This window comes from Strigops habroptila, chromosome W (assembly GCF_004027225.2).
Source record: "Strigops habroptila isolate Jane chromosome W, bStrHab1.2.pri, whole genome shotgun sequence".
In the NCBI taxonomy this organism is placed as follows: domain Eukaryota; kingdom Metazoa; phylum Chordata; class Aves; order Psittaciformes; family Psittacidae; genus Strigops; species Strigops habroptila.
Window position 1 is genome coordinate 16,198,830 of NC_044301.2, and position 13,062 is coordinate 16,211,891.

Sequence of the window (13,062 nt, forward strand, 5' to 3'; positions counted from 1 at the left end):
GGTAGTAGTGGTTTTGTATTATACCTTAGTTACTGGACTGCTCTTATCTCAACCCGTGGGAGTTACATTCTTCCAATTCTCCTCCCCATCCCTCCGGGAGCGGGGGGAGGAAGAAGGGGGGGAGTGAGCGAGCGGCTGCATGGTTCTGAGTTACCGGCTGGGCTCAAACCACGACAGAGGCATTTCTCCCTTCTCTGTGGGTCACAAATTTAGCAGTGGCAGTTTGCCTGCCAAAGCACCCAGATACGTCCATGTATAGCAGCAGACATTTGGGTACTGGTTTTCGTGTGCCCTGATGCTTACAGCTCCCCCTCCTCTAGGAAGAGAGTAGCAGTTTGCAGCTCTAAGCACTATAAATCAGCATAGGAATGAGATGCTTGGCTCAAAGTGCTGACCAGAAAACCATTTCATCTCCTTTGTGGCAAAGGTATAAGACACCTGAATGGGCATCTTAAGTTACAAAACCCGCCTGAAAACTCAGTCACATCATTTCCAGTTAAAAATAAACCTGTCACTGTTAATCTCAGGAGCAAAAGCTTTTGAAGACCTGATTCTTCAGACATATGCCTGGGCTTCGTTTGAAGACAATTTGCTGCACTGTTTCAATCTTCAAAAATCATACAACCACCTTAGATTTCATACCTACAAGCAAATAGTTTGAAGAATCCACAACTCAAGTCCTGCAAGCATTGGCACCATTCAAAACCAGAAGAAAATGAAGGACCCAATGTAGAAGAGAATCAGGTTCAAGATCATCTTAAGAACCTGAATGTGCACAAGTCCAGGGGACCTGATGAAATCCATCCGCGGGTCCTGAAGGAGCTGGCGAATGAAGTTGCTAAACCACTGTCCATCATATTTGAAAAATCATGGCAGTCAGGTGAAGTTCCCAAGGACTGGAAAAAAAGGAAATATAACCCCCATTTTCAAGAAGGGGAAGGTGGAAGACCCGGGGAACTACAGACCAGTCAGTCTCACCTCTGTGCCTGGCAAAATCTTGGAGCACATTCTCCTGGAAAGCATGCTAAGGCACACGAAAAACAACGCGGTGGTTGGTGACAGCCAACATGGCTTCACTAAGGGGAAATCCTGCCTGACCAATTTGGTGGCCTTCTATGACGGGGCTACAGAACAGTAGGCAGAGCAGTTGACGTCATCTACCTGGACTTGTGCAAAAGCGTTCGACACTGTCCCACATGACATCCTTGTCTCTAAATTGGAGAGACATCAGTTTGATGGATGGACCACTTGGTGGCTGAATTGGCTGGATGGCCACACGCAAAAAGTTGTGGTCAACGGCTCAATGTCCAGGTGGAGACCAGTAACGAGTGGTGTCCCTCAGAGGACAGTGTTGGGACCAATCTTGTTCAACATCTTCGTTGGTGCCATGGACAGTGGGATTGAGTGCGCCCTCAGCAAGTTTGCTGACGACACCAAGCTATGTGGTTCGGTTGATATGCTGGAGGGAAGGGATGCCATCCAGAGGGACCTTGACATGCTTGTGAGGTGGGCCGATGCCAACCTTATGAAGTTTAACCAAGCCAAGTGTAAGGTCCTACACCTGGGTCAGGGCAATCCCAGGCACTGCTACAGGTTGGGTGGAGAAGAGATTCAGAGCAGCCCTGAGGAGGACTTATAGGTGTTGGTTGATGAGAAACTGAACATGAGCCAGCTTCAGTGTGTGCTCACAGACCAGAAACCAACTGTATACTGGGCTGCATCAAAAGAAGTGTGACCAGCAGGTCAAAGGAGGTGATCCTGTCCCTCTACTCTGCTCTCGTGAGACCTCACTTGGAGTATTGTGTACAGTTCTGGTGTCCTCAACATAAAAAGGACATGGAGCTGTGGGAGGGAGTCCAGAGGAGGGCCACGAGGATGATAAGGGGGCTGGAGCACCTCCTGTATGAAGACAGGCTGAGAGAGTTGGGGCTGTTCAGCCTGGAGAAGAGAAGGCTGCATGGAGACCTCATAGCAGCCTTCCAGTATCTGAAGGGGGCCTACAAGGATGCTGGGGAGGGACTTTTCATCAGGGACTGTAGTGATAGAACAAGGGGTAACAGGTTCAAACTTAAACAGGGGAAGTTTAGGTTAGATATAAGGAAGAAGTTCTTTACTGTGAGGGTGGTGAGGCACTGGCACAGGTTGCCCAAGGAAGTTTTGAATGCTCCATCCCTGGCAGTGTTCAAGGCCAGGTTGGACAGAGCCTTGGGTGACATGGTTTAGTGTTGTGGTGTCCCTGCCCATGGCAGCAGCGTTGGAACTAGGTGATCTTAAGGTTCTTTCCAACCCTAACCATTCTATGATTCTATGACAAGGGGGAGAAATTATCATCTTTACAGAAACTAAAGCCATAGTCTGCTGTAGAGAAGGCAAAGTTCTCTCTACTTAGGGCAAGGTAACAATGTTCATTTTGTACTATCAAGTAGAAACCACAAATCTAATAATTACTGATCAACGTAAAGCCAGCCATACCCACCTTTTCCTGTTAAGATTAATATATTCCAAGAATAATCTTGAAAAGCACAAATTAAAGTAAAAAGTATATGGGCAGCTGTTTTGAGCCTCCTTGTAGTCAGCAATTGCAGCAGACAGTAAAAGAGAACAGCAAAAAGCTGTTTGGGGTAGTTGAAGACATTTGAAGTTGGTTAGTGATGCAAAGTAACTTGAAGGCTCATGAAATGTTTACAGTAATTTTATATCAACTGTTCAGTCTCTTCACAATTTATTTTTGAGATATTTCACTGTAAGATGTGAAAGAGAGAAGAGATAGAAGGAGGATTGCAAACTCCAATCCTCTGGAAAAAAAAAAAGTAGCTAATATCAAGTTGGGTCATATTTTAATAGGACTAAGGAGAAGCAGCACATTTACATTTGTTTCTGCCAAGAGAACAAAGAACACTGTTCAACTTTTTTTGTTGCAACTCCCTGAATAAACAAGTCATCAGAAACTGTAACGGACCTCTAATTATACAGAAAAAATGGTGGTCACACAAGTGTTAGTCCCTATTCTCACACTTGACGCAAGGGAAACACTGATGGATAACCAGCCCTGTTCACAAAGAGCTCCCTATTTGCATGCCGCTATACATCCATGCCATTCCAGATTCCCGAAGTTTCTCAGGACCTCAAACGGTGCTCATTTCCACAGTTTATTTTTTAAGGATGAGGTCAAAGAGGTTTGCACTTGAGAATATAGGAGCAGCATTCACACAATTTAACACACAGCACTGACTTCAAGTACTGGCTTCGCATAGCTCAAGCTGTAGTAAAGTAAAAAGAGTGATGAGAAAGTGCTGGCACTGGGGAATAAATTCTCTTCCAGTTCCAAAGAAGACAAAGAACACAGAACTCTTGGCAGGCAGCAGCCCACTGCTGCTCACTTTCTCTTGACATCTTCATTGTTGTTTTTTTTCCCTAGGTGATGTTACAACCCAAGTATTGTCACAACATAACTTGGTAACATCACAAGATCAAATCCACAGCGTTGGAATTTATTTGTGCATATTTAAACAGGGCTGAACGGAGAAAGACACTGTTTTTTCCACTTGCTTCATCCAACCCCTGTTTTAAGCCAAGTGCTTACTCTAAAAGTAGCAAAATTACCCAGCTATCAACATCAAAAAAAATGGAGCAATCTTAGAAAAGGAAACCTGTATCCATTCAAACAAAATGCATATTCAAGAGACTGTGAAAGCAAAGTCACCTTTTTCTGTTCCCTCTCAACTATCCTGTACTTGGCAACCAGTATTCAACAAGTATTTTTTAAAGAAACAACCCTTCAATGAATTCAGAAGACCAGAGGGGGGGGGGGAAATCAACTGACTGTCCTGTGTGCCTTACTGCTGGCACAAGAGATGGTAGGATGGATTGACATAAATAGTGGCAGTTTTTCAGCTACATAAACTGTGGGCTATTGTGAAGCTTTGAAAGCATACTCTAAAAAAATGTTCCTGCCCACAAAATTTTATCTTTTTTTTACTCACCTTATTTTGGGAAAACTTGTATCTGGTTTACGGTCTTCCCTTTCAAGCCTAGGGTCCATGCATCTTTTGAATAAGGGAAGTTGCAAGTAGTTAAGCATCTGAAAGGAAGCTTTTTCTGGTTTTAATTATACCCTTCCACACTCTGCATGAAATCTTTCCTCCTATATTTTATTCACGTAGAGCTTTAAACTGAAGAAAAAGGCAATCCCATACCTTGTTCTTTACCCTTAAAACAAAATGTCAGGAAAAAGCACTGGTTTTATGTCTTTAACATAGGAAGGAAAGATTAAGAGAAATATAAAATTTAATAATACTCATTTAAATTTTACAGTTAAAGAAGCAGTACTCAAACACAAAATTAGAAAAATGTGTCTTCAGGGGAAGACTGAGCATAGATTTCTGTCTCAATCTGAAATTCAATACTCAACAGAATCTGTTCTGAGCCCTCTGAAAAAGCTTTATTTAGGATCCTACTCCAACACAGGGATTTTCATAGCCTTTAGGTATACGCCATCTTTCCCAATAGAAGAGTAACACACTTATTTGCTGACTGAGATCATGCATCCTCAAAAGCTACAGCCTGTTTAACTGATCACATGCCCCCACCTTGCTGGTACTTAGCTTGAACTTTCAAGCAGGTTAAATTCAGTCAAAAAGACAGTTTGACTCCCTTCAGTTGCAGAAGGCCGAGAGCACTTGAGCACTCAGTAACATATGTAATGATTAACAGTACATCTTAAAATAATATTATCTAGCTTAATTGCTGGCAGCTGAACGAACAAACAGCAATTTAATGACAGTGAACCACTAAGATCAATACCCAAGAGATTCAGGGTGATGGGCAACCACAATATTTCTTCAAGTTTAGTATCAGAAACTCAAAGTGTTTGCCATCACAGTTGTCTAAACAAAACCCAGACTTGTCAAGATGCCTTTGCCACTGGACAGCTACTCCCAAAGCTGATCCTCCTTTCCAACTTCTTCCAGGGAAACTATTAAACAGATGCTTGTTCCCAAATCTAGAGATACTACATGTTTGTTTCCTCTACTAAATCACTGGTCTTCCACACAACTGGCAGGACTGTCCCCTCAGCAGATGTACTGCCAGAAGCAATCAGTTAAGGTTTATACTGTTGCCTGTTGATCAGCTTGTGAATCCCTTCCCATTTAAATGTCACAAGCCCATAAAAACCCCATGCATCCCCTCTTTTTGCCCTCAGTTGACCACCCCATCATTAACCAAGCAAATGGTCACCACCAGTCTCTTAGGCTGCCATTTACCACTAGAACGCCTGTACTAAAAGAAAGGTTTAAAATCATAGCTGAAGACACAATCCACTGCCCTGCAGCAGTGCCATCATGGTGTGCAAAAGCAGGATACCCACCTTATGGCAACCAGGATGGGTTGCCATAGTGTCGAGAGTAGAGGTGCTGGGATTCTTGCTGGTGCTGGCCATGATATTCTGGATCTGGGTGAGCTCTTGCCTCAGGACCTGTTTCTGGTGGAAGCTGAAAGCAGGATGGTTGGATGCCATTGTGAAGAGCAACAGGAACTCATCCCCTGTGCGGCCCTCGTTGAGTTGTAGCCCATAGTTGTTGATGACCGAATCGATGTGGGTGAGGGTACGGAAAAGGACCCCGGCCGCCTCTCGGTGGGCAGACCCGAGCAGGGCGAGAGACACCAGAAGTTTGCTGCGTACCACCTCGTCGGTCAGGTTGGTGAGGCTCCCCAGGTCGGCGGGGTTGTTGGCCTTGATTTCAGAGTCACGCAGGGAGTGGTAGTCCTTGCGGGCCAGGTCCTCCAGGCAGGCGCCCAGGAAGCGCAGCTCCAGCGGGATGCAGAGGTCCAGGAGGCCGCAGAGGAACTCCACACGCTGCGGGGAGGGCAGCTCAGAGAACCAGCGGTACACACCATCCCGCTGCAGCCGCGGGCACCGCTTCTCTACCATGGTGCTTCGCCTTCCCCCGGCCCAGAGGGCGCACACCCTGCTGGAGGCCGCGGCGGTGAGGGCGGGCGGCAACGCCCCGAGGGGGACCCGTAAGGCCGGCGCCTCAACACCCCCCCAAGCGTCCCCCTCCGCGCTCCCGTCCCCCCGACAAGCCCGGCCCCTGGGGGGCGAGGGGGTCCGGCGGCGAGGAGCGCCGGCGGCAGCCCCCGACAGCGGACAGGGCCAGGCCCTCCCGAGGGCGGCCACCGGCGGCGCAGGCCCGAGCGCTGAGGCACGGCCTGGCCGCAGGGTCCCTGCCCGGCGGCCCCGAGCAGGTCTCTGCGCTCCCACGTTCTCCCTCTCTCACGGGGCGGCTCCTTCTCTCAGCCAGGCGCCAGATGCCTCCATTCGCCGCGCTGGACCCCACCAGAACCGCCCCACCGCCGCCACAACCACGGGAAATAATCCCTCGCGGGAAGGCAGCGAGCAGGCGGAGGAGGACGGGGCCGTACGCTCACCGCCAGCTAGCAGCGGAAGGATCCTACAGTAAGAAATCCCAGCCGGAAGCGGAGCGGGAGGAAAAGAAGAAGGAACAGCGGAGCACCTTCACTCCCGACCTGACCCTACGGCGGGCCACACCCACCGCCCCAGCTATTAGCTGAGCCGTCTACGCGCACCTGGTGATTGGCTACCAGCACTCTGGCCCTATGCCCTCCCTGGCGTACAGAAGCAGGGTCTCGGAGACTTGTCAATCACCACCTTATAGCCCCCCCCTTAATCCCGCCCCTGGCACTGATTGGTGCAGGGATGCAGTATGGCACGAGCTGCTGCTGGGTGCGTGATGCCAAAATCCTGATAAAGCTTTTGGTACCAGCATTTGCCTGAATAGCCTCATCAAACCAAGCCGTGCTCTGCAGTCAAAGCCAATTGGGCAGTTGACTTCAGATTATTTTAAAAAATGTGGAAATAAGAGACACTGAAGGCCTCTTAAAATGGTGGTTCCCCACCACCACCCCTTCCCACTCTAAACTGGGATTCTGGTTGACATTTTGAAACAGCTTTATCATCTTCAGATTTGCTTACGGGTTGCATGGATGGTATCCAGCAACCAAGAGGCTGACACTTCATTTCTTTTTTTTCCAGACTGTTTTTCTATGGGACTTGGCTGTATGTCTGCTGCAGCCCGGTAGCCAGACTGCGCATCAGATAGATAAATGATATGGGTGGTGATCTTTAAGTGGAGCAGGCCAGGAATAACATTTTTAAATGCAGCCCCAGGCAGGCAAAGAATGATTCCAGACTTCATTTTTATATGATGGTAATCTTGGAAGACGGAGCGTGTGTTTTATTTTAGCAAGTGCAATATTGCTGCAAGGCAGATAAAAGAGCTAACACTGATGTTTTTAGGAGCACAATTGCATTTTGCCTTGAGTTGATCTTTATGGGATGCACACGGTGCCTGAATGCAGGCTGCTTTCTGTCACGAGTTGTGTGAACATTTCTGTTGGTATCATATAAGAGGAAAAGGCTTATTCCTTTTGGTGATGGAAACCTCATTATACACCTTGCTAAGATGAACTGCCACACCACAAAAATTCCAAATGCTGGTAGTTTATCCTTTTTTATTTCCCTGTGGAATATCTTAGACCATCAACTGCATTTATTGAAGCCATACTGAAATGCAAGAGTAAACAGTCAAAGGACACTTACTGGGGCTGCATAATGTCATATATTGTAAAGCTACACAACTCTGCTTCTGTGTTGCAGATTCCTGCTGTGAGAGGGTCCTTGAAAATCCCACAGCCTCTCTGTGTCCTTTCCTTGTAGCGATCTGTCATTGAGTGCAAACCATATGTGCTTCCTTTTCCTGCTGTGCCCAGTATTGTCTGTTGGAGGAAGGGATAATGCGGAAAACAGAGGAAGTGCTCTCAGTCCCTTAGGAAAGGTTTGCATTGAATTGCAGCAGTAGACATAAGGACACCAAGTTCTTTGGTGGCTTTTCTGCTTATATTGGTGTCTTTATCCCAGCATTAATCCATCCTGAAAGTGCTGCACTGTGCTTAAAGTCAGGTATCTGATTATTACCTTGTAGGCTTAAATTATAGGTTTAAACTAACAATAGTGTGTGTGGCTTTAAACTAACATAGTAAAATACAGCAAACTGTTCTAACTTGCTAACACATAGGGAGTAAGGAATGTCAGGCTGGTGGGGGAAGGATCATCATGGGACTGATAACAACTAAGGAGGTAGTAAATAAGACCAAGGATGCTAGCCTTCAAGATAACAGAGACTGAAACAGAACAGAAGCAAGGACATATCACTGCTAACTCAGCACTAGGACCTTGCGAACATGTGCAAGCACTGAGGTCATTCAGTAAACACAGTGAGGAAGACTATCGGCGACCACCAGAGACCCCCACTCAGCAAGAAAGCGCATGTGTAATTAGAATGCAAATATTATAATTAGTTCCTGGGGAATCTCATGACTATATAAATAATTTCCTGGAAAAGCTGTAAATATGCATGAGTATGCTAAATATATAGCTGCTGCCAGCAAGTAACGGGTGCGCTCACCTTTACCAAACGATTCGCGTGTGCACCCAGCGCTGCAATAAAGAATGCTGCTTTCTAAAACTCCAAATTGAGTCTTAGAGAGTTTCTCCAACCGACTTTTGCAGTAACAACCTGGTCTTTAGCAAGGTGAAAGTTTAAACTTTTCCACTTGGGAATCAGGTCTAAGCCTGAGCCCAAATGAAAGTTTGCATAAGAATTTTGCTGCTAAAGAGGGAGTACAGCCGTGTTTTGCAGCCAGAGCGGAAATTGTTTGTCTTCGATGCCAGACAGTAAAACAAACCCTAATCTGAAGTGTAGTATATGAACCGTGAGCCTTTTCTCTCATTAGAAGTGGTTTGGGTGAAGCCTGAGGAAACCAGACAGAGAATGACATATAATTCTGTCACAAGCCACCAAGAATTCCTGGCTAGCCAGTGGGCAAAGCAAGGAACTGCCTTCAGCAAGATAAATCAACTTTGTAAGAGCTCATGTTACCACTTGCTCAAGGCAGCAGGTTGTGAGCGAAGGTTGTTCTGGGGTGCCTATAGAGCCATAATCCCGTAAGAGCACAGCCCTCAGGACACCAGAACTGGCTCCTTATTTCATCCCCAGATCGTCCTGTTTGCAGCATCTCCTCTCATCCTGTAAATTCTCCTTGTGCATGCTTGAGACAAACAGCTGGGGAAGATTCCTTGTCAGAGTAATCAGTAAACAATAACCAAGAGTGCAGTTATTTTCCTCTTCTGATTTTCAGAACATGCAGAGGCTGTCACTGAATGTCTCCATCAGGCAAGGGGAGAGAGCCAATTTCTTCAACACTGGATGCATCTCCTTTGGTTCTCACTTTCTGTCTTAAGGGTCTGAAATCTTGTACTCCATTTCCTCAATCCTGTTTAACCAAGGAGCCCAGCTGAAGTATTTCTTTCCCTTTAAACAGCATGTCAGAGCAAATGTAGCCAAATCCACCAAGATAATTTTTATTTTGTGTGAGTTTGATTCAATGCAACATGGAATGTCCAAAAGCATATAAAGATGAACTAAAATAAATCAGTGCGAGTCCGGTGTGAAAGGAGTCAGCAGGAGATGAGAATCTCTGCCGCTGAAATGAGAGGAGGAGCTTTGTTCAGGAGGCTTCTGGTTAAAAGGCCAGTGGTGTTACCTAGATCTACCTCATGCCTACTGCTCCCAGCCCACAGGACTCCTCCACAGGGACCTTTACAGAGCTTTTATCTATCACATTTTAAAAGTTCTCCAGTTCCTTTAGGAGGCTGTTCAACACTGGTCATGAAATGGGCAGTTTTTTCATGTTTGGTATTTTTAGACCTCCTAAATGTGGCTTAAATATTAGCACTTCTGCCAGAAATTTGGCCTGGAAATTCTAAGTCTTTTACCAAAACAACTTGCAAAGTCAAGTCCTAGATGAACCCACTGCTGGCTTGGTCTCACTGGGGATGAGTTAGCTGATGGGCATCCTTCCCCCAGGTGGGTTCCACCCCAAGCCAGCTTTCTTCTCTTTGGGGATTGAATGCTGTCCCAGGACTACATGCTGAGAGAAAGCATACTTCTGTCTGTCCATGTACATAAAACCTGATGGACCAGCTCTGTGTGTGTGAGTGGCACCTCTGTGGACTTTCACCCTTGAGCCGCTGGCTCCTTTTGTGCTACTCAGAGCTACCTCCTTGTATTTCCTCTGCCCTATCCCACCTCTTGCAAAGTTTCTGCTGCTGATCATCCCCTGCCTCTCTCCTCATGCCCTTCCTGGCTGCCCTCTGACAAAACCTTGCTCCCTATTGCCAAATAAAACCACCCATTCTGACCTGTCCGGCATCCACCTCTCCCATTCTTCTTCCCCACTCAGCCTCAGTGAAGCCTTTTGATCCTGCAGCTCCACCCTGCACTCCCCCGTCTCCTTTTCTGCTGGGATGCAGTAAGTGACAGGAGCAATAGTGTTGTGTGCCATCTGCACCGTTAAATGGAAGGGAAAGATAAATATTGCTATGGCATGTTCACTCAACTACTTCTGTGTACATGGGTTATTTCCTGTAAGGTTTCTCACAGATGCTGGAATTGGAGCTCTTGGGTTTGAAAAAAAAACCAAATCCCAGCTTTGAAGCACATCATAGAAAAATATCACGCGGGCTTTGGGAAAAGGGAAAGAAAAAAAAGAAGCCAGATGTTGGGCCTGCAGCATCGCTTGCAATTTGCCTTCCAAGTAATAAACAGAATGCGTTTGATTTGGACAGGGGTGGTGGAAGGTGTCTTTGCTGTGACAGGAGCAAAAGCAGGATGGATTAAAATGCTCAAGGAGATAGCATGAAGAAGAAAAGGAATGTGCACAAGTATTTACTGAATATGAATGTAAAGTTCAGCATTTCTTTGCAACATTTAAAATTCATGCTACACTTGGTTACAGAAATACCAGCTTGGGCAAGAGGGCTAATGTCCCCCACCTGCTAGCCCCACGCTTTAAACACTTCTTTGCAAACTTCAGCTATTTACATGTTGTGCACTAGAATTGCACACTGGGAATAATTTCCTGAAGAAACCCACAAATAACTTCTGAATGATGGCCAAAATGAGAAAACTGGATTGGTTCACAGGCAATTCATTAATAGAAAAAGAGATTAAATTAGCTGAATGAACTGCTCATTATGCATTATTCAGCCAGCTGTACTAATTAGTGCCTTAAGGACTGTTCCTGTTCACACTGCAGCCAACTCCAAAACTCCTTTTGATTTTAGTGGGAGCAAGACGGAGTGCTCAGAGAACAGGCCTGGTGCCTGCCTCCTCTGCAATGCCTTTTACTATTGCTTATTGATTCCAACTTTTTATGTCTTCTATTAAAATGTCCTGCATGATGATCAGCTAATAACAGGAAAAGAAACGTGCTGTCAGTCCCAGAGTGCGTCTTATGCCTGATGTGTTCTCTGAAGGGGAAAGTTTTTCATATGTCTTCTTTTGCTTTGTTTTTCTCCAGACTAAGTGGTACCGAGGAGCAGAGAAGCTTGAAAGTCCTTTGGAAAACATGAATCAATCCAGAAATGTCACTAGGGCAGAAGGTGCAGGAATTAAATGTTTGTACTCTGAGCCCAGAACTTGCAGATGGGCATTTTTTAACTTTTTTTTTCCCCTGTGTAAGGATAATGTTTATGATCCTTCTTTTCCACCAAAAAGTTCCTACAGCACAGTTTTGCTCAGAATGTGGCAATGTTAGAAAAAGACATCAACTCAACCTGGTGCATGTGCCTCTGTCAGAGCTGCTTCATATAAGACTTGCCTCAATAGCAGACTGCTTTGTCCTGCTTTCAGATTTATAACACATGATACTGTCTGCATTGATCTCTCCATCAGACTACTCATGTTAGTGACCAGAATAACATGCTTTATGCCTGGCTTTTCTTACCATGGGCAAGCCAACACCTTCAGGAGAAACAAAACCTGATTCTGCTGTTGCTTATGGGAGACTGCAATGTCATTCTGCTTCCTATTTTATTCTGGGTTGCAAAGCCCTGCCCATGGCAGAGGGGTTGGAACTAGATGATCTTAAGGTCCTTTCCAACCCTAACTATTCTATGATTCTATGATTTCAGAGAGGCACAACTGCAGACCATCATCCACATCATCCTTCCAGCTGGTGATGAGGGCAGGAAGAACCCAGACTGACGTCCAGATCCCAGGTTGAACTTGAAGGGATCACATTTAAATGAATCTCCCCAATCTCGCTGCAGAGCCCTTCTGTTCCTCCAGCCCAGGGCAGAGGTGTCTTCACTGGGGACTGTGTAAGGAGTTGCTGGCCAGAGTGCAGCTTCCTATTTACACGTAGACACATGCAAATTTTGTCTGGATTTTGCCCAAGTCTATCCATGTTGTAACAAATGTCTTTTTTCTCCCAGTTCTTTTGACCCCTTGGCGAGCAGCAGCAATGCAGCTCCGCAGTGCTGATGGTAGGTTTCTGCCCCAACCTGACCCAACCGAGGTGGGGCTGCTGGTGTGTTTCCTTCCCTCAATTCAGTAAAATTGTCTACTGGGGACAGAGCAGAGGATGTACCACCAGCTCAGCCTGGAGGAATCTCCACAGCCCCACTCTTTGGGCTTCTCTCCACAGACTGCCTAAAATGGATATAAAGGAGCCTCAGAGTGGAATTTATTTTCTTCCTAAGACCATCCTTAAAATAACAAACACCAGAAAACTGGTGACATGCGGTACATCTGTTTGAATAACATGGACCTTCTGTCTGTAAACTCCAAATAACTCTTTGATTTGTGTTTCCTTTCTTCTCCTTCATCTCCTCCTCCTCACTACTGTATACAAATCTGTTCTGCAAGCTCAAACCCACCAATTCTCTCTCCCCTAACAAGCTTGTTTTTATGACATGTGATAGTTATTTAATTTCCTCTTTGCTTCTAACACAGCTAATATTTATCTTTCCTTATGGGATTGCATATTTGTTTATACGCTGATGTCAAGGGGTAAGGACAGCACTTCTTTAGATCCATCAGACCAAATTCCTGCCCTCTGACTGCATCTCATGGAATAGCATCTTCCCCTCCAGGCAGTCCTGCAGCAGCCAACGGTCCCAGTTCAGAAAAGCTATTA

General features: G+C 45.9%; 1 protein-coding gene across 2 annotated transcripts in view; it reads right to left on the bottom strand.

Annotated features, from left to right (window-relative positions):
- Window positions 1-6,008, bottom strand: part of LOC115619037 (zinc finger CCHC domain-containing protein 14-like) — a 72,295-nt gene extending 66,287 nt beyond the window's left edge. For both annotated transcript variants that reach the window (XM_030511053.1, XM_030511052.1), the window contains exon 1: window positions 5,369-6,008. In XM_030511053.1, coding sequence (XP_030366913.1) covers window positions 5,369-5,932 — 564 coding nt within the window. In that variant the 5' untranslated portion in view covers window positions 5,933-6,008. The remainder of the gene's footprint in view (window positions 1-5,368) is intronic.
- Between the last annotated feature and the right edge of the window lie 7,054 nt (window positions 6,009-13,062).